At 38.9% G+C, this 22,917-nt stretch overlaps 1 protein-coding gene across 12 annotated transcripts in view; it reads left to right on the top strand.

Annotated features, from left to right (window-relative positions):
- Positions 1-22,917, top strand: part of PlexB (plexin B) — a 362,229-nt gene that overhangs the window by 136,707 nt on the left and 202,605 nt on the right. For all 12 annotated transcript variants that reach the window (XM_087356028.1, XM_087356034.1, XM_087356031.1 and 9 more), the window contains exon 3: positions 10,859-11,035. In XM_087356028.1, the coding sequence (XP_087212154.1) occupies positions 10,859-11,035 (177 nt within the window). The remainder of the gene's footprint in view (positions 1-10,858; positions 11,036-22,917) is intronic.

Below are 22,917 nucleotides of genomic sequence, written 5' to 3'. Positions count from 1 at the left end.
GCAAGCCAAATAGTCCATTTATCAGAACTGTAGCCCACTTTGCTTTCAAGACGAAATAATTTGTGTCTGGGGTTTTGTTGTGTGCTCCCGTCATTATTGGGCCTTGGTGTAATTTTCTGCATTCTCATTTTGTCGAATTTCCGGTCTTACGTACTTGCCGGTTGAGACGCATTTCTTTATATCCAGCCCTCTCACGCCGTAGTTTTGCTGCATTCTATAAGAGGCGAAGTGAATATTTCACGTTGCCATTTTTGTAATGGGATATGAAGACATGAAATTTTGTACGAGGCCGTGTAAGGGTGGGAGTGGAATTGGCTTTCGAATATGGGACGTCATAGTTTGGTCAGATTTCCTCACTGTAAAGATAGCAATCGCTTGAGATTCTCGCGATGGCGAGTATGAAGATGACTGCTTTCTGGGATGCTGTGTCGTGCCCTGATGATGGAGGTAACAACCAACTCCGAAACGTCGGTAAACTGCCAGACTGCAAGGCGCAATATTCCTTAAGACAGTCATTTCCGCCCCTGATAGTTGATTAAAATTTCACATTGTATGTTCGATTTCAATACTTTTGTGCCGGAGAATGTTTAGTGGTAGTTAACAGATTGGTTCGGTTTTTACCTCGCTACAGAAATAGCTCAGTCAGTATAGTGACTAGCTACGGGCTGGACGACCGGGGTTCGATCCCCGACGGGGGCAGAGGATTTTTCCTCTAGCCTCTGGGGCCCACCCAGCCTCCTCTACAATGGGTACCGGGGTCCTTTCCCGGGGGTAAAGCCGGCCGGGGCGTGATGCTGACCACTCACCCCCCATCTAGTGCCGAGGTCAAGGAAGAGAGGAGCTATACCTCCACTCACCCCAAACGCCTACATGGCGTATAGTGGGACAAACTTTACTTTACTTTACTTTACTTTACAGAATGGAAAAATAAAAATCAGTAATATATAATTGGAGATAGGGGAAGGAGAACAGAATTATAGTTATAAGAACAAATATTGTATAGTAGGAGAATAGAGCCACTGTAGGTAGTCATATTGTAATTGTGGACCGCTGAAACCCGGTGTTGGGGTGATGTAGTATTCTTTGTAGACAACTCGATATATGATTGACTTCGCTGTGATCATTCGTTCAGCTCAGAAAATTAATCAAAAACCTTTAAAGTGAATGTTGCCCTATTATCACATAATTTTCCCTGTGCGTTTAGCGTACATCTATCTGTTGTCCAACTGTAAACCACTTCATGTCTCCTTAATTAACGTTTCACGCCCATTGATGGACCTGAATTTGAGACGCCAGTGGTAACTTTATGGAGTGTACCTGATAACCGAACATATTATCTTAATGTGTTATATTTACTACACTCTTTGAATTAAGTAACCATGCATTTTGTCCACTTAACTCCGTTTGTGAGATCTGTGTGGTTCTGGGAAGGAACTGAGATCATTTTTCTAAACAACGTTAACAAACAGATGTTTGTAATGGGAACGCCATGTGTTTTCTTTAAGGCACAAACTATATTTCTAAATATTATTCAGCTTAAATTCGTCTTGTTCTCTAGACACGTTCTTCACACACTAAAACGAAAACTATATTTATCCTAGAGTGTCGCCACAATGCAAAAATCTGTATTGGAATTAAATGTAGCAACGCACTCTTAAACCAGGAATTTTGAACGCCTCAAATAACACAATTCTGTGCTACTATATTTGCTCACTGTTGTATTTTTGTTGCTATTAATGCGTTATAAAAGCGCGGAAAAATGTGGGACATTCCCACTGCTTTCTATACCAAACTTTGAGATCCACAACACCCTCAGGCACCCTCATTAATAGCCATAATTGTGATATTAGGACCTCGAAACATGGCGAGTGTCATTGCCACACATATTTGAACCACGAGAATGTTTCTGTTTGTTTTGCCACAGGAAGCTCTGTACAGATCATAGGTCTCGAAGTGAGTAATTATATTTAAATTGACTGCCTAATGAATCTTCAATACTGTACTGATGTCAGTGGTAAATTTATTATTGCTTATAATAGTATGATTACCTCAGCATTCTTCAAATACCTTCAAGCACTCCAAACATTTACATGTTGGAATTCAAACACTGCATACAATGAGGTCTGGCCACTTCAGTGATACATACCGTAGTCACTCTGCGTCAAATATCTGTAGTTTGGAACGATTTATGGGCATATGCTGCTCCGAATCATTGCCTAGTTTTATTAAATTGTTAAAAGACTGCAACCCGTAGTCTTGTCGGTTTCGGTTGTCTCGTGATGGGAAATGTAAGGCGAGGACGAAAACTGAACTATTCATGACGTCACCTTTTATCATAACGATGAATTTTAATTGGTACTGTAATGATACAGTTTTTAATTTGGATGCTCATGCACCTTTTTTCGCGAGTATCTTATGTAAAATGACCGTTGGAATTGTCAAGACCTCGGAAACGTCGGTAAACTGCTATCAGACTTCATCGTGCAACAACCCACAAGACAGCCATCTTCAGTATCACCGCCAGGAAAATCTCAAATGCTAAATGTCAGCCGATTAAGAGGAACACTGCAGAGTGGACTTATGATTCTTCGCTCAAAAGCGCCACTAACATTGTGTTGTTAACCGCACAATTGTTCTTTTGTCCAAGCTGATGATTTCAAATTTTGTCCTTTCTTACAGGCATATCATTAAACTACGTCCATACTTAAATTCTTCACGAATCTGATGTTTCTGACACGGTTAATAATGTCGTATGATATTATACATTACCATAAATGTTACCTTTTTACGTTATGCTGTGTAAACACGCTTTGTTGCTTGTTTAAACGAGATAACGATCAGATCTGTTTCGGCTGCCTCATTACCAAGTACAGGAACCTTAGTGCTAGAAGGAATCCCAGGTTTCCGGACAATAAGCAAGGCAAGTCGAGAATAAGTTTTTGAGCGCTTCTCTGTGGAATATAATCCGGACTCTTTACTTTTCGTGCACTGAAATGTTAAGTATACTACTTAAATATTCGGCGGACAGAGCGAGCGGTTTAAGCTATCTTGTAAGACTGAAACAAATATAAACGTGGGATACAGAATTTCGGCGGGTCTGTTCTGTCAAGGGAGAAAAAAAAAATGTGAACCATGAAGGAGACGATGTCTCTAATTACGGTTCTAGATTTACAACAAGAACAATAATGATATAGTCATCCCTCACAATAAAACTCTATATTACATGTAACACATACTAAAAACAAAATGTATTTCGGAAATAGCTGCTGCACAGGTGCAAGATTTGTCTCGGGTAAATAGTTAGTAAATATCCTGTAATATGATGAATAGATGGAATAATAATAAATCTGTATTAATCACTGTTCAGGAATGAATGGGATAATAGATTAATCCTTTTGAGCTAAATATGAAGTTTTTCGAAATAATTGTTACGAGTTCTGTCCGTACCGCAAAGAAAATACGACACTCCCGTCATTACAAATATATCTGGTTAAAATTGATCAAGGATATAATCGCTCCTTACGATGAGAATCATACGAAACCCATAAATACAAAATACATCGTTAATGATTGTTAAAGCAGATGGTGCATATATTTACCACTGGGCTTTAATGGGTTAAGGTGTTTAAGAACTATGTGGTTAGGCAACATTTGAACCGAAGATAGATGGAACATAAGGATGGCGGAAATACATACGCATAACATAATTTTGCGTTCTGTTCACCGTATATTATTAGAGTGATGAAATTAACGATTAGGTGGTGGAGCAATATTGCAGTCGCGTTGTTTGTTGAAACGGATAATTTTTAGCATTTAACACGGTTCATCCCCGAATTATTCGAAAATCAAATCATATATAAATGAAATGAAAGTACATAAACTCGTACACTGAGAAATAATAATAATACATATTATTCGTGTGATGCATGAAGGTCTTTTACAGATCCAACAGATAATGATATACACAATGTCGTACTTTTTGTCATCGTAGAGAAATTGTTTCATAATCTCTTCATGTTAAATGTATTGTAATTGAAATATTTTAAGTCTAATCCTTCAGAACTCTTTAAACGTATCTTACGTCTGTGGTGAGTGTTTCAATGCTTATATTACTGCTATTTCTTAAGAGCAATTTAATTTTGGATGTAGGTTGTCATTTAGATTGTTTTGTTGACGACCCTTTCATAACTTCCAGAGACAAATGATTCATATTACAGTGTAATTACGGAGCGCAAATATAATGAAGAGATGGAATAAATGGTTTCATTCTCTTAGGGCAGTCATCCATTAAAATTTCCCGCTTCTAGTCTCTTCCACTTTTGTCGTAATAAATTATTGGTGTGAAGAACTATAATCGTTTACTTCCAAACTTTAAACTGAAATGCAAGTAGTCTGGCATTATAAAGAAGTGTCGTGATTTAAATTCTTGAAACTTTTCATTGCCTGCCTTAAAGATATAAGGAAGAAATATGTCAGTATTATCTCTTCTATTCTGGGTTGGTCTGCTGTTTTTTTTCCTTTCTCTTAAACAGTGGATCTGCTATATTTCCTTCTCTTGAGGGAGGTTGTACATGTTAATAATGTAACCAGTCTTTATTAATTATGGAACTTGTTAAAGAAAGCTTACTATATCATATCTTTTATCACATAGGGTATACTTAGTTCATATCACACGTAAGAAATCGTATGGTATTAAATAACAGATCTTGCGTGTTTATTCACAGTTAATGCCAGTGGGCCGCCTATAAGAGCAGTAGCCGTGTACGAGCATACGGATTAAATAGAATTGTTTCCAAGGAGTTTGTCGTTGCTTGAAATTTTATTTCGTACGCAAATATGTCAATTATCCATGTACGATTTTCGTGCAATTTTTTAGTCTCTTTAGATGAATGAGACAACGGCCGATTCCTTCCAAGCCCCTACCTGTTCATCATGATCATCATTACATCTTAATAGGCGCTGTGTAGGACTAACCTATGTAGTTAAATGACTGTCTTAAAGTAACTTTGTCTTTGTTGGTTTAATTAACAACGCTTTATCAGCTGCTAAAATTTCATATTGTCAAATTGAATGATGAATGTTCACGAAAAATTCGAAAGATATCATAACTTATTGCAAGTTACTGTCCCAGAGTTTGCCGGGAGGGACCAAGGAAAACCACAAAGAAGTTCAGTCAGGATAGACGACAGCGAAACAAAGAAAAGAAAAGAAATTTGTGTATAAAACTGAGATTTGCTGTACTTAATTTATATTATAAGTATGTCTTCTTCGCCCTGATGATAAGGGCAGCAAACTCTGTAAATTTCTACCAGACTGTGTGGCTCAGCAACCCAGAAGACAGGCACCTTCAGTATCATTATCATCCACACCACCGGTGAAATCCTGAAATCTCATGAAGATATAGGTACGCCCGTCTATTCCCAATTAATTCTGCTATTTGGCTGTGCCAGCATGCTGCTTCTTATCTTCCAAATTCGTCTTAGCATCTGTGTTTTTGTACCTTAATAACTCATTTTAAAATACTTAGCCGAATCAAATTATTTCGGCATAACGATGTCCCCCCCAAGCGACTGGCAAGAACGTAGACTACTTCAGTCTGGAAATTTCTGATGTTATTGCTATATTAACATTTCGGAATTACCATTAGTTCTAAGCATAAGAGTCTGTTTTCCACCTTGATTTATGTAAATTCAAAATTCACCTTACAGCTGTTTGCCTTTATACGTCGTTGAACACACGTACTTTTATTAAACATCTTAGCTGTGATTCAATTCTAAAGGGTTCAGACGGTGGTGGATTGATTACACTTAAAATTATTCACCATCTGGACTTTTTCCATCGCCCTTGTTTAAACCCAGGTGGATGTGTTGAGACAATTGAATTACGTATATTGTCCGGTGATGGAGACTAGCTCTATCTGACGGAACCAAGGTACCTATCGCCGAAAGACGGAAACAGCCAGTTTCCGAAACGTCGTGATTTCTTTCTTTTAAACAAGGACGATGGAAAATGTCCCGATAGTGAATAATTTTAAATCTTAGTCGTTCTTTTTATACTGTGCCATCATTTGCCTGTAAACTCATATTTTAAAATCTTCCCTAATCACCAATCCCCGATCGTATACAGTTTCCCATTTCTTCTATAGCAACATCATTCTTCTTATTTTCTTAAGCAGAAACAAGTTCAATAATCAGGCTTATCTCTCAATCACTGAATAAAACGGCATGGCAAATTTGATATGCTAATTGATTGTGATGTGATGTGCGTTATTATTCCCTTTATCATGCGTAACTACAGAATATTTTTAGTCCCTTTACAGTGCATTATGTTCTAGCAAGGACAGAATGGGTAATTCATCGGCTGTTGCTCAATGGAACACAGCTCCAGATGACCGCTGCACTTAGGACACTTTTCCTATCCCCACCGAAATGTCTTTACAGTGAGAGACAGAGAGCGATATATATTGCAGGATGTCTATAAACCAGAGATGTTATAACAAATCGAGCAGCTCAGCTGACCTCCCTCCCAGTTCTTTTTTCTGTGAGATTACCCATAGTTCAACGTAGAATAACGCGATACTTCCCTTTTTCGGTATAACCGCGTGTGGAAGGTTTGTGCGTTGTTTCTGAATCCGTGTGATTTACGCGTTATTTGGCTGAAGTACTCAGAATTAAGTAATTCTCACGAGGAATGTGGCTACGAGTAACAGTAATAATTTACATCCATAGTTTGTGAAGTGTTAGAAAAACTGTGTGGTGATTTTGGTTTGGAAAGCTTAAACTCGCGTGCAAGAGTGGTTATTGCATCACTTGATTTAACCCAACTCAGCAACATTAAAGCTACAGGTGAAAGGTAAAGAAATACTTTCAATTGGTATATGTGATTAGTTAATTAATCTTATGCTGAAGTTATACTGGCGTATATTTCCTGCCAGCAGTTGAACAGGTGGTTAAGTAATATGAGAATGTCAACCAACTGCGTATACTGTCTGACATTTTAAGGCTCTACTTATGAACAAAAAAAAAAATTATTGGCCACTGAGCACAAGCATTTGATTGAACACTTGCGGTGTCTGATGTTTTGATTTTGGATCCCACTCCGAAATAATTTCAAGGAAAAGTGTTACTTCAACCTCTTCTTTATTTAAAAAATATTTTTTCCTTCAAAATATGCATATGATTCGTATGAAACTTTCCTGGCTAGTACAGTATTACATATTTCAAACAATATTATATACGCACAATCTGAATTATAAACAGTTAATTGCTGTTAAACTAAAATATTTAATATCATATGCCTTTTACCAGAGTGAGCAATTTTCATTGAACTCTTGTTTGTTTGAATTTTGTAGTTTAGTATTAATATGGGACTATAACAGCTATAAAATATTTAGTATTTGTAGTTAATTTACATTCCGTAGATCATCCTTGGGCTAAACCAGAGGCTGTAGAACATTTCATAATACAAATATAGAACTTATTTCACGTGTATACATAAACCTTAAGAATTTGAACAGAGGTAAAATCTACAGAGTAGGAGTTAGGAGGTAATCTTTTTAATGCAAGCTTGAATACTTTTTATACAATTATTTAAACTTTTAATTGTAAATAGTTTTAATTGTAAACAATTTTTACTTTATTATAGTATTATTATGAGCCAGGATGGCTCAGTCAGTGTAGTGACTAGCTACGGGCTGGACGGCCGGGGTTCGATCCCCGACGGGGGCAGAGGATTTTTCCTCTAGCCTCTGCGTCCAGACCGGCTCTGGGGCCCACCCAGCCTCCTCTACAATGGGTATCGGGGTCCTTTCCCGGGGGTAAAGCCGGCCGGGGCGTGATGCTGACCACTCACCCCCATCTAGTGCCGAGGTCAAGGAAGAGAGGAGCTATACCCCCACTTTCCCCAAGCGCCTACATGGCGTGTAGTGGGACAAACTTTACTTACTTTTTTACTATCGGTTTATTGAAATGCATGACTCGAGTTGGTAATGTTGCTCAAATCATTTGCAATCTGATTATTACTGTCTGTATCAAGGCTGTTAACTGGTCTCCCTCTACAATTTCATGGTCATTTTTAGTCATGTCTTTACTTCGAGCATTTAGGTTTTCAACAACATTGTGCAGTACAGGAGCTAGTTTGAATATCCTCCGTCCCTAGGAGTGAGTGAATAACCTTCTTACTACTAGGTTTATGATCCTCGCATTTCTTGAAATGAGCAGCAATTTCTGGCTCCAACACGTAGTCATTTTTTACATTAACGTTTTGATTCTGAAATTTCTGCCTTTACGAGACTGAGTGTACGAGGCCCCCTTTGCTGCCAAATATATCGTTACTAATCATAGATTTGTTTCACTTCGACCAGACCTCTGTGTAATGAAAATATTTTCCTTTGGACTTCAATCGTTAAATGTAATACTTGAAACTGGGTTGTGCATTAGTTTGGAGATTCGCAAGGATGCGTGGAACTATACGCCTGTATGGAGTGGTGCTTATTAAACCACGACATTAGAAGCAGATGAGTGGTAAGCTTCACGCTTCGGCCGCTTTACCCCGACCGAAGAACCCTATTTGTTACTGGATCATAAGGTGGATAGGCGCAGGGTTGGTCTGTTAGTTATGTCGAAGTGAAGAATAGTTATATTACAGTTCGTCAAATGAATGCGGTATGAGATTTATTCTGAAAATGGAAACTTAGTATCTATCCCGGTGGTTTTGACTAAGGATTATAGCAACAACAAACCAAAACCCCCCCCCCCCCCCCCCCCCCCCCAAGTATTTTCTCGGCGATCGTCCAACGCAGTCGTAAGCGAAATATCTAAGGAAGGAATACATGAAATAACTTTGGTTTTTGAAAAGAAAAAAACTGACACCATTATTTATGCGTATGTTCGGCGGGAGTTTATTAATTTTGTTAACGAAAATCATAAACATTTTGTTGAAATGTCTGTCCGGATAATTTAGTTTCACTGATATTGTCATGCTTGAAATGTTGAAGCCAAAAATATTCCCCAGAGTCTAAGAAAGAACCTAGTTGGCAGCATTGAAAGGGTTAGATGGAAACAAAAATAAATGCCACTCTTGCACTGTAAGCACGCGACGCCTGGGAAATAAGATTTACTTCTTTTTAGAACAAAAAAAGTTTGCAGTGTTTGTCATTATTGACTCTCGTCTCAAAGCAACTTATTTCTTATTCTAAACGAAACTTCTCCGGTTCTGCATCTGTGTTCCGCAACGGGTGGTCCGCGATTCCCCGCGGTAAACATGCCGCGTGTGGAATGAAAGCAGGAAGTAGGAAAATACGCCTGTGAGATAAATTTGTATGCTTCATTCTACGAACAACACTTTTAACACATATATTATACATATAAATGATTCACAGGGTTCTAAAACGTATACGAACCATGTTTATAAATATTTATGTGGAAAAATGTCAGCTTTTTTAGCCCACCTACGTAGATTCCGTATCAAGAACTCCGTAAATTAAAGTAGCTATTCATCAATTATTAAACTTATTTGCAGCATAAAATACCATTTGCATTCAGCATTCAACGACCTTTTTTTCGATAGAAGTGGAAGAGAAATGTTTGTTCTTGCATGATCGGCCTGCTGTTTTACTGATAGTTGTATATGCCAATTGAGACTTTATTTATATTCATTTTCAAGAAACTCCCATTGGAATTCAACACGTGTTGTATTAGATGAGTTATTATATCAAAAGTTCTCGGACTCCTGTAAGAATTATAACGGTAAAACAGTGAATTCACGCGTATTATCTGAAGCTTTCACGACGACGAAGTACATGAATTCTGGGAATGGAGAAAATACCAACGTTTCGAGAACCATCTTCGTCCTCATTGTCAGGGTACCGAAATTCAAATTGACCTTTAACTCTTTGAAACCGTTCTCGTCTGAATAATATTTAAAAATTAAGTCCGAGCCTTAAAGAAAACACAACATTTTACCATTACAAAGATCATCTTGTTAATTATGCTGAATGAGAATCATACGTCACTCAAAATAAAACATTAAGTTATTGATTGTACAAATTAGGTGGATCGTGTAGTTGCCAGTGGTCTTTAAAGAGTTAACAACGTTATTGAAATAATAGGATTAGTGAAAAACCAGCTTAATACATTTTAGACGAAATAATTGATATGCATTCTGGCGATAACGCTGGGTTTAAAAATGTGATTAGGTCTGTGTCATGTTTCAATAAATAGCCTCGTAGTCACAGACGAAAGTCTATTTTTTTATGGTTCTGGTGTTCAAAGAAATTATAACGACTGAGTCGTAAGTATCATCTGTGCTAAAGTCGAACGCTGTAACAAATTTCTTAAACTCGCAACCCACTTGGGAAATAAATTTAAAATAAAAAACTGAATGTCGTTGGGTTTTCAGAATGTGGTGGAAAGAAGGGTAACTTTTAAGGGTTGCCTTCCCACGGGATATTTACCCGTTCTGCATTGTGCATTCAACATCATATCCAACATGGCTACCGAAAGGAAGAATTGAGAAGTTTAACGTTTTACTGCGTCAGGAAATTTTATTGTTGCATCTAAACGTCGTAGCCACACAGTTTTATAATTTAGACGATGGACAAACTCCGAAATAATATTACGCTTAACGAACCATTATCAGGAACCTTCAAACTTCGAATTCCTGAGAAAGTTCGTAACTCATGACACTCCCGACGTGATCACAGGATCGTGTCAGACGAAGAAACTATTTATTCTTCCTTTCGCTCGCTTTTGACCGATGTAAGAGAGCTTCTTCCTGCTCTACTTAATGTAATACGCATTCCTGACATTCACAGGCTGCAGTGGAATACTTGAACTCACTTTTTGTTCTTTCTTTTCAGGAGACTGGCAACATATTGAATTTTTGTGAAGTGGGGTTGAAGATCTCCGGAGTGTCGCCAATAAGCAGCCAGGCAGCCATCCACTTCCCAAACACTTCGCTAATCTCAGTCTCAATGGCCACCACTGAACGACACACAGTCGCATTTCTTGGGACGTCCGACGGAAATTTGAAGAAGGTAAGTTTACATTTGCATTTTGTTCGGATATTTTAAATAGTTCGTAAGTGATTGTGTTTCATATCTCCTGTCATGTGCAATTCTTGAGTCAGTTGTTTTGGCATTGTAACCAGTTAAACAACTCTGTTTCAAAAATACTGTTGGAACACGCGTGAAAATCGAGTATGAGACGCTTTTGGCCCTGTGAAATGCTGTATAAAATCTTCATGCCTGTCTTAGAGTTCTGCAGCAGCAGAATTTGTTTTCCAAAAAAAATTCTCTCAAAATGTTGGCGCTGTTTATAGCCGAGAAGATAAGGCGTTTGCTATATTGAAGTGACCAGCGTTTTCTTTAACAGTTTCTATCAAAGTTTCCTGTCTGAAGCTACAAAGCACCGTTTGTCGTACGTTTGTAGAAACAGATGGCTCTGTTCACTTCTAAGGACGGAACTTCGGAGAGAGCTTTGTTTACTAGATTTTGCGGTTTCTTTGGCCTAAGCTGTTGGGCAAGATCTCTTATTGTTGACATTAAAATATACATAAAGTTGATGTTTGGGACAAATTGAACATTTCACTCGCGTATATACAAACAGTTTGACGTAATCGGTGTCATCTTTGATATGCTTTTGCTTTGCTTATGAAAGTTGATAGGCAGATGCCATCAGCACTGTAAAGTGACTGTTCAGTATTTTACCAGTAAATTCGTCGTCCGCGAATTATGCCGAAGATTAGGGGCCTAGAATTTAAAATAAACTTGCCTGCAATTCTTGGCATTTTAAATTAAAGCGGTGCTTCCAAGAACTTAAGCATGTTCCAGACCAGCTGTACGGTAAAGGTTTTACTTTTAAAATTTAATTCAGCCGTTGAGTGAATTGATAGATTTGAGGAGTCCGAAGGTTCTCAAAGCCTGTAATTGTACCATATCCCGAGCTAATTGAATATAATATACGTCCTATTTTTAAGATCCATTTTATTACTAAACAAACATCTTCACCTGGGGATGAAATGAGAGGGGTCTGGAGAAAACTACGAAAAGACGAGCTCCGTTATTCATAGATGAGATGGGTGGGGCATGTAGTACGCATTGAACAAAATAAATGCATACAAGACTTCGGGTGGAAATAGTGGTGGGAGGAAACCACTTGGAAGACCAAGGCGTACATGGGATATTAATATTAAAAAGTGGTATTATGGAGGTAGAGTGGGTGGATGAGGACTGGTTTCATTTGACTGGGGTTAGTGACCGCGGTTAGGATCTTGTGAAAACGGGGTTGAACCATTTCTTTTTCCTTACAGGCAGGAAATTCTTTTCTGTGTGAAATTATTCTTTGACTTTTTTTAACCCCTTAAGTTACTGAATTACACGACATTTTTAAACCTGGATTGTGCTTTCGTTTTGTGGTAAAGGGGGCTGGAGGAGAGGGCTGAAAAGTTATCTTTCGGACCCCCTGGTTGAGCTACGCGCAGATGTGGTACAGGTGTGAACCGCGACCAGCTTCTCAAACGAGACTCTGGTTCGTGTAGTTACCTACGCCATCTTGTCCCCTGAACAGTATTCTATAAATATATTAATGGGAGAAGGCAATGAGCCGAAGGCCTATGCGTTCCGCCCAGAAAGGTACTTCGAAATATCCAATATGTTATTGGATCTAGTCGTAACCGGGAAGCCGATAATGGATGCAGATCCATATAATTTTAAGACTCTTGGCCGCTTGAACGGCATTTCTTTACGAGTCGTATAGCTTGTTAGTTTCCACTATTTTACGGCCGGTTGGGTTTCCTTTTATAATACGTCTCTCTCCTAGTCATAATATTTGATATAGCTTGCCGTAAATAACTGACAATTTTTGGTCACTTAAATAGTTTAAGAGTTCTTAATTTCATTAAGATACAAAACTCAGATACGGAACCTGTTTCACATGAGACCCTTAGCTCAATTTCATAAAACCTTTCGGTTTAAAAAAAGTGTTACTCGTTTAATAGGGCCATCCATTGTGTGCTGTTATAACCTCCACTAGAACTTTTTCTTTCTTTAATAATAAGCCTACTAGTTCCCGTTTTCTTCTCGTACTTTTACATCCATAGTTTTGGTGCGAGGCTCACAGTGCCAGTATAATTAAAGTTCTCCACATGATAGTCATGGCTATTGAGGGGTCTTGTTTCACGCCGAACACACTCCATCATGAAAATGTACATGTTCTTTTCAATTTAAACGGTGAGTATGGATGATTGAACTAGGCCTGCTTGTATTTACACAGCTGTTATTTTGTTTAAAAAAATTTGTTCCTCTATTGGTAGGCTTCCGATATTTGAGTGCAACCAACAAAGAATACACCTTTTTGAAAAGTTGACAGTATATTTATTTTTAAACCCTTTTACGCTACGCATACATACCATGCCTATAAACGTAGTTCTTTTGCCCCTTATTTATATTTAGCTGGTGGTTCAGTTAAGCGATGCGCCTGTCACTGCAATTTTATGAAGGTTCTGCACTATTGAAACGTGTTCTCTTCGATGTACACGGACATCCCAAAAGTGTTCTTTACGCCACATCACGTAGGTCGTTGTTCCACCAATGTGTTCCTAGGCCATTTGCTGTCTTGAGGACATTCTTGCACTCACGTGATCCGAAGTCTCATTGTTGCTTAGCAGTTCATTCCAACAATTGGTCGTCAAGGTTGCGTATTTTTCATCGCGTTCCAGTGTCATTTGACCCATCAGAAAGTGTGTGCTGTATATTCAAGACTATGCCCATTCTTAAAGTGTACGCGCCCCCCCCCCCCCCAACCCCCAAACAAAAACATTTATTTTGTATTTCATGCATGTAATGAACACGACTGCGAACTCAAAGGTTATAAAATTATCTTTGTAAAGATAGTGATTATGAAATTATAGCACATGTTGTAGTAATAAACCTACTGAATAATACGTACGTTAAAAGAAGTATAATTTAGAGGCAAGATGGACACTTTTGTACATTTTACGAGTCCTGCTAAGATACAGAAGAGGGCGAATCAGCTCGTAATGTGAGGAGTATTATAAGCTGTAATGTATTCAGGACGCATGCATTTAACAGACCAGGTCCCCGTTCTCATAGAGCCAGCCAGCCAACCTGCGTGTGGTACTCGTATAATGACCAGTCTCGTCTCACCATTAACAACCCTCAGGTCATGCCTGTTATTTCTTTTCCTATTAATTTGCTGACAGTATAAAAACTCTTAACGTTATTTTTGGATTCATGTCATCTATACGCTAACCCTGAGCAGTAATTTAACCCAGTTTTACTACCTGTTTTGAAACAATACCCTTATTATTATTAGTTTTAAATTCCGGCATCCTTTTGTGGAAGTGTTTTTTTAGAAAAAATGTAATGTTTTATTCTTTCACACAACAAATAGTATTTTTAACTAAGAAATATTTGCGGTGAAGTAGCATCAGTTATTTGTGTAATGCAGACCGCCGACTTTGGTCATCTTGAGGCTGTCCTCAAATACATTATTTTGAAGGGGACGGCACATTATTGAAGGTCATCACAGACGTTTCGGGATACATCGTACCAGTTTTTAGGACAGGAAGTTGATAACCAATTACATTCCTTCCTACAAAAGTGTGCTGTTTCTTAGCAGGGCGGTAGTGAGTGTTTGTGTCGTACTAGAGCCCTAGTGATAAGAAGGGGGGGAATAGCTATCTCCTGAAACGTCGTGGTTTTTTGAACGGTGGATTTAGTCCAGAGTACAACATTGAATGCAGCACACCATCGTTAAAATATATAGAGGTATGTTGCACTGTGTTACAACTCAGGAGACCATGAACCATATTTTCCATAATGCTCATTTATGCCACAAAATTGGATTGCGAGTTCCACAAAGAAGAAAGAAGACTTGGATGAAACGACGAAGAGGAGGAATTGAAAGGGAGTCACGATGATGTGCGGATGAGAAAGGGGAGAAATTGCAAATGAAGAAGGCACCTGTAAGACGACTGTCTTCTGGGACGTTGCACCCTGCAGTCTGGCAGAAGTTTACCCACATTTCAGGGGTGATTGGCTTCTACCAGACTACACGGTGCAAATTCCCAGAAGACCGTCGTCTTCGTACGTGCCGCCGTGAGAACCAGGAAACTTACCCTTTCCATGTGTTATAACAGGAGTTTGTCTCGCGGAAACAGCACACATTTATGTTATAAATTGCATCTGTATTCGTAAACGAAGCCAAGAAAGTAACATTTTAATCACTACTTCTGGAGCCATCCTACTTACAAAGAGGTCATCAGCTTCAAACTGGGACTGTAGTTTGGCGAAGTTGAGGGCGAACGCGAAAGGGGATGGTAATTTCTTTGCCGCGGAGACGAGAATACGTCTTCTGTCGGCCCTTTTCTTTGCTTACCAGCCTGATATAAAAACGAGCGAAATGGAAGTTGAGTTATAACTCTAGAAAGAATCCACTGAACCAGAAGTGAATTCCATTGTAGATAATTCGGAGCGAAACATTCCTTATGAATATGCATTTTCTTCTCGTTCTTCTTCAGATTTAAATAAATCTGAGGCTTCATCTCTAGACATATTCTGCGAACGTGGTTTTTTGATTACATTTTGGGACGCAGATGTAGATCCTTATGAATCTATTTCCATTTTCTGTTGGATGAAGATAGATTTCATTCTCGTTGTGTTTTGTTCTTAGCTTACTTTTCTTATTTCGAAGAAAATATTGGTATCGTGACGTATGTCTGTCCGCCTTGATAGACTTTTTAACAAATTCGCGGATTTTAATTAAACACTAGCATTGTGCTAATGAAGGCCGCTGTACTCTTGTACATTGCTTCAACGTCAGTGTTACTTTCCGGTTCCCGTCAGGAACAGCTATAACACAGGTGAGTTGCGTTTATTGTTTTCATGAAACGGTACTTTACTCGTATCGGGAAACCTTTAAGCGGTTAGCTGTGAATCAAGCAGTTCCAGTCGGAAAGTGACAGTTGTGTTTACTTTGCGGGGCGGATTAAATTCTGAGAAAATATTAATAATAATGTTTGTTTCGTGTACATAGAATCAAATACCCTATAAAGTGGTGAATAGATGGAATAATAATAATATAGACGAGCTCCGGCTTAAAGCATTTAATGAAGGCTGTGTATTGCCTGCCTTAGCAGAAAAATTGGCTAGTCTTGAACCACCCTGAAGATCATTCTGCTGTTGTTGAAATATCGTTCAGAATACATACTATTAATCGGTTATGTTAAAAATCAGAGGCTAAGTTTATGACAGGCCTACGACATTTCTTTGGAAGTGTTTGTTATTGAGAACGTTAAGAAATTGTTTGCTGTTGAGGTTCATAACCTTATCAAAATCCCGCCAATTTACCCCATCCAAAGTCACTGAATTCAGCCCACATCTTATTTCTGTCTCTTCCCCGAGGTGGTCACTACTACTCCCAGGTTTTGAAATCAAAATTTCGTACGAGTTTAATTTTCCCTTGTGCCCCCCCCCCCCCCCCCCCCCCCCGAATATACTTCCTACAATAGTAACACACGTTATGACACTTCTTATTATATATAATTTTTTCCCTGTATGTTTTACAACACCATGAGTCAATGTTGTATAAAGCGAAATGCCAAGTTTCGCTTATAAAAAGATATTCTCATTTCTTTCTTATGTTTTGCGTTTTGAACAAGGCATTGAGGAGTAAAGTATTGAAATGCGAATTTTATTTTTAAATTTGTTTTGTTGCGCGACGAGGCAGCTCTGACCGTTGTGAATAAATCGTAGTAATTATCATATTGTATAGTTACGATGTTCTCGTATTAATCGCATTGGCATGTGGCAGACCACTGTTTGCATTTTGCATTTCGAGACCATTTCGTATGCAAATTAATTGCGTTATGTATTTGCAGACATTATGCTTTCATTCCCGCTATTTGCTCCCTGTTCATGACCTGCTGAACCGAGTTTACTGGGACTGAGGAATTTAGCGTGATGCTTTTGACGTGACAGCAAGTTAACAGCCTAGCGTGGGTGGATAGCCATGATTAATTATTTTCAGTTCTCTTCTATACAGCAGACTTCTTTCTGTGACAAAAATGTTGAACACGCACGCTCAAAATGAGATGACAGAACACAAACAGCATTTATCAATAGTGATTCAACAAGCGGTTTGCTCGTTATTCACGTCAGACTGGAATGCGCCAGGTGTGATATCACAGATGGGATTCAGCAGTGTGGTCGTATTGTCAACATTGTGTTCTGTCGATCATTAGACACGTGACATGCCCAGCATACCAGACTTAAACCGTTACCACATATGACCACGCCGCTGTCCGAGATAAGGCTAAATGGACCAAACACGTTTGTTCAGTACTATTGTGAAAAGGAAGTGCACTGCAAAATTGTTTAGTCCTCAGTCATACGTGAGACATCTATTGTAGTTGGTAGACGGATCCTTTCCGAAACAAGGTCGTCATGACTTTTAACGTTTCTCGTTTCAAGCCCCTTTCAAATCAGTTTCCTTATGCAGGAAACGTTATTTTGTATTTGCAAGGCATTTTGTAAAATTATTCCTGGTATGTTGTTTATTAAACAATCTCACTGCCAAATTTTACGTCGAATAAATTGTATTTGGGCTGCGAAATACAGAAACCCGCCAAATAAAATTAGTTTTTTGCATAATATAAAAAATTAATAAGTCATTATGTAGGAAGGAAATTCGTATGTTAATAAAATAGGCCGATGGTTCTAATTATTGTTTTGAATTATGCTCCACATAGATTAATAAAGGTGGTACTTTCCGTAAATATGGTCGATGTTATATTTGCTTTTATTTTTTCTGTTCAATCGATGTGGCCCTACAGTAATTGGCCGGAGAACCGGGTGTCTCTCCCGACTGCGATAGAGACTTATCCTTTTCCCACCAGTTTCAGTATTATCTTATTTACTGGGCCCATGTGGTTGGTTCTCTTTGACGGTGTGAAGTAGAAACGCCAAGCAAGCGGCTCAGCCCTGTATCTGTTGTCGTTCATAATACGTACATGAAGTCTTGGCTCTCAGCCCTATATTCCCTCATAGCACGATAATTAGAAATTGGAGAAGAATTGTTGGTAATAATTAATTTCATTTAACCTCTTTTAAACCATCGGCAATCATACAGCATCTGCTTTAAAATTAAATAACTCTTTATTTTGACGGTAGTGTGTATTTGAGTTTCGTGTGTTTCCTACATTAAACACTTATTGTTTCCTTGATCAAGATTTACAGATCGATCTTTATGATCAGAAAATATTTTTAGTTATGAACTGAATTTAAAATTACTAATTTGATTAATATCGGCTTCAAATGTTTAACTGTTAACGTAGCTGCTTGACAAGGGCAAATAAAGCCAATTATTTCTCTAGCCAAGCGCTGAAAAAAACAACAATAATATTCGAAACCTTTACAGCATTGAGGATGATCTCTTTCTTGGTTTTGGCGCTGTGTTTTTTTCCGAAACGTTGGCACACGACGCCAAACCAGTAATAACACACAGATTCATCTACTACAGTTTTATCTACAGACACACACTAAAAATACTACTTCTACTACATTAGTGTTATTATTAGTACTTAGTATTACTAGTGGTAGTTGTGGCAGCAATGTAATGATAAAGCCTTTGCATTTATTTTAAGTAAAATTTTAGAAACTGCACCGGGCATTTTGTTGTTGTTGAAATTCTGCCAACGATTTCCTTTCTCATTGTACTTTACCATTCTTATTCCCCTCAGGTCAATTAAATTCTTCTAAAGAGACTTTTGTACATAATAACAAAAAGTCATTTTGTTCAGGATATCGCTTTTTCCTCTTGAAGCCTTATTAATTACAAATTGCATCACTACGAACCTTAGCAGAACGATAGTGTATTTGAAACTGTTACAATGAAAAAGAAAAAAGGATGTGGTACATTTATATGAGCTTGTTCTTTAGTTCCTCGAGCTATTAAAATACAACAAGCAGCAGTGAGCATATTTAATTAGGTATCGCCTTCAATGCGGTGTTGTTATGTGCTGTGTTGTGACTTCTAATACCTCAAATATAAATCCAAAATACCCTCCGATGTCACCTTGTTTACCGTTAAGTGTGATTGATTGACAGACTAACTCCAATGGTCATTGCATTGTATACAACCGCTGTTTATCCTAATCAAATTGAATCCAGTCTACATTTTTATTCCGCGTTTCAGTACATTCGCAAAAGGAAAGTGTTCAGTCCAGGTTGTAGCCCCTCTAGTCAGTGGGCGTCGTCACACGAGGGTGTTCCACCAGGAATTCCTGAGATTCACGTTCGCACATGTGTGTAAGATGGCTGTGTTCTGGGATACTGAGCCGTGTAGTCTGATATTGACCGACGTTTCAGAGGTGCCTATTGCCTCCATCGGGGCGGTGGAGGCACTAAGGACCTCAGACCACACGACGCAGTATCCCAGAAGACAGCCATCTTCTTACAGAGACTTTTTCGGTTTTAAATTTATGCATTCGGATGTTATTGTCCGTAACACATAACTATTAAATTATCATCCAGTGTAATTATTGACTGAACAATTCCCACAATAGTGAAGAGTTGAACAGTGACATTATTTTATTATAGGGCAGGACATGATGATGGCTAACAATTAACGTGCCTTGCGGTTTGTCGATCGATTCCCGCGGAGTGTGGCTTCTCTGTGGCTGTAGGAAAGTACCGAATTGTGTATCGATTTTCAACCGCTTCGTTACGCCGGTCTGAGCTTCCACTAGCCTCTAAGTTATTACAAAATACCCGAGACTTCATCAGTGTTTCTTAACCCGTGCGCCGCGTTGTATTCCGTGAAGTTTGGACTCCGAATTCACTGACAAGTCGCCCACGAATTGTCAGCAGTGACACTGATTGACTCGGGAGGTCCTAGGTTCACGTTTCGAGACGGAATTATTCTCCTGGGATTTTTCTTTTCGTCAGTCCCCCAGCCAAACATCGAGTTGGCGATGTTGGTTTTCTGGGTTGTAATGCCGCGTGCACCTGTAGGCAGATAGCGACGTTTCGGAGGAACACACTTCCTCTATGTTTAGTGGAGAAAAAATGTTTTGTCCATTAGACCCTACTTCCCCCCACACAAGTCCTACGATTTTCGATATAATTATTTAATAAGAGATATTTTGGCTGTGCCATCTCGTAAATCGAGAATCATTGAACTGTTGGTGATCAAATTTTATAATCGAGGTGATTACTAGTTCGTCCAGCCTGTCAGCACTGTTTATAAGGGGGCATCAAAAGTAGACATTTACGAATTGAAAATTTGACACCGAACGCGCTAGAACTTTTGCGTTGTTTGTACATTTCTTATTGACATACTAAACAAATCAATATACAAATACATTAATATGTAATTTATGTGTTCGAGTACAGGGACATGTATGCTATATAAAAATAAAAATAAAATTTGTAACATTGAATTACTTAAGTAAAGAAGTTTCTGAGAATTTTTAGGGTGGAATATATCGCCCTGTTACTGCATGTGTGTAATCTTACTGCCCTGAGCGTGTCATAAGCAGTCAGGGTCGATAAGCGCTGCGTGTTGATCTGTCCAACCCTCCTGCTCGTAGAAGAACTTTTCTAGAGAAATGAAGTGGGAAAAAAGTACAAATATAATACGTGAGCGACAAATGACAAAAATCCTGACACATTTGCGTGTGGTGGCGAACCACCCAAGTGATTTATTAAAGGGCATTTGAAAAATCCTCTGCGCTGTGGCGGAGCAGATAATGCTGCTTATGTTCGTTCGTTCCCTGTGTTTATCGTATTCTCCCTTTTTCCTACCCACTTTTATTCCTCTGCTTTAATTTATCGTGATTTGTTTCTGTGCGTGGGAAAGAAGGTCGATTAACCCCTTGAAGCCGAAGCTCGCATAAATAATATTTGAGAATTTAGCCCGTACCGCAAAGAAAACGCAACACTTTACCATTACGAAGATAAAATGGCTAATGCTGTTTAAGGAAATAATTCCTTTCCAATGAGAATAATACGAAACACATAAATACAAAATGAAGAGTTGGAGGAGGTGGGCATATTACTTATAATTAGGCTTTAAAGAGTTATTGTTGGAAAGGAAGGGACGGGCCTGCCTCTTGAACTTTGGTAACTGAAGTTTTGGCGAGATAGTAAGTTTCGATAAACGCTATAATATCTGGCAAATCACCTCGAAGCTATCTGTGCCAGGTCCTGAAATTTATTAGCTCCCTGGGGAACAATTAGCTTTCATTATGGAACTAGTGTTTCTTATATTTGAAATTCTCGTATAATATCATTCGCGTTAATCACTAGAGATTTCTTCTGAGGTAAACTACTACTGCAACTTTGCTCTCGGCAGGAAATCTTCGAAGCTACTTTTTAACTAGATCCCTTTTTAAAAATCTATAGCTAGATATATTTCGGCAAACGTGATTGTCTGGTAGAAGTTTGCCGACGTTTCAGAGGTGCTTGCTACCTCCTTCATCATCAAGGACTCCGGTAATTGTAGTTTGTTGGTTTAATGTACAGCACTGGATTCTTACACGTCGCGGTGTGTTAGTGACAGATCAGTGTTTGCTCCGACTTGGGATGCAGGAAACACGTGCAATGTATTACTGGATGGTCCATTGGAATTCGATGATGCTGTATGTAACGACTGTGCAGATATCGATTCTTCGTTTGATGTCTACAGACGGTTTTTGGATTGCACGAGTTACTTGAATATTGTTATCCTACCATCTGCCGATGCATTTCCAATTTTCCTGACTTCTCTTAGATGGTTTGTCTATATATCGCTTGCTGATTTAGTTACTTTAATTGTACAGAAAGAATGTAAGTTCGTGTTCCAGTCTGGAGGATAGAGACAGTGAATTTTACCATCTTAAATTTGTCCCTTGTCACTTCGTTATAGTGTGCCTTCAGGTTGTGGATGGCCAAGACGGCATTCAGACACGTACAAGAGCAGCTGTGGATGTGTTAAGTATGCAGTTGCGAACAGCCGAATATGGGCATTTCTCAAGATTCATGGTTGGTTAAGCGGTTAACAACCACCTAGATTAATAATTAACCTACAGCGTAACGGAGTTTTACCGTCTTGAACGTATTGTTTGACACGACCGAATCACTGGAAAATGGCCATGGGTTTTGGAACTTGGAACGAGAGGTTTATTTCTGTGCGGGGAAGGTGATTTGAAATTAGAATTGAATTTCATGACTTGTATATTACCCTAGGGGTCCGAAGTGGCCGCGCGGTCTGAGGCGTGGGCCTTGCGCCGCTCGGTCACTGGGACCGTGGGTTCGAATCCCACTCAAGCCATGGATGTTTGTCCGCGTTTTTCTGTGTTGTGCTGTCCTGTCCTGTGTACAGGTAGAGGCCTTTCGACGGGCCCATCCCTCGTCCAAGGAGTCCTGCCGAATGTCTATAGATCGAGAAAACGAAAAGTTGGGACCCGCAGTGCTCAGGCACTTGAAGAACGGGTCGTTCCCAGTATATTACCCTGCACCACCCACTATTAGGTTCATTAGATTAAAGATGGTAATGTGGGAGACATGTACATAAGATATAGCACATGTGGGGTGATAGGATCTTCTACAGAAATTTCTCCGAGTGTTTCGAGAGAAATTAGAACGTGGAAGATCCAGGCGAAGTGCTAGCTGAATTTATTAAACACGGTAATGAACATTAGGATTCAAGAAAGACTGGAATATTTCGAGCAGTTACGAAGTTTTTCAAGAAAGACCGTGTAATATCGCGATGCATCGCTATTTCAACCTTGAAGATGGAAACTGTTTCTTCGGAACGTTGGCATCTTCCGGCGAGTGAACACGGCTCCAAAACCCAGAAGAACCTCGTCACAGTTTAAATTGTCCCGTATGATAGTGTAGACAGCAATAATGTATTT

Source organism: Zootermopsis nevadensis, unplaced genomic scaffold, assembly GCF_977971745.1.
Source record: "Zootermopsis nevadensis isolate Lab colony 2312 unplaced genomic scaffold, Znev_1.0 Znev_ptg000025l, whole genome shotgun sequence".
In the NCBI taxonomy this organism is placed as follows: domain Eukaryota; kingdom Metazoa; phylum Arthropoda; class Insecta; order Blattodea; family Termopsidae; genus Zootermopsis; species Zootermopsis nevadensis.
This window is presented reverse-complemented; position numbering and strand designations above follow the sequence as displayed.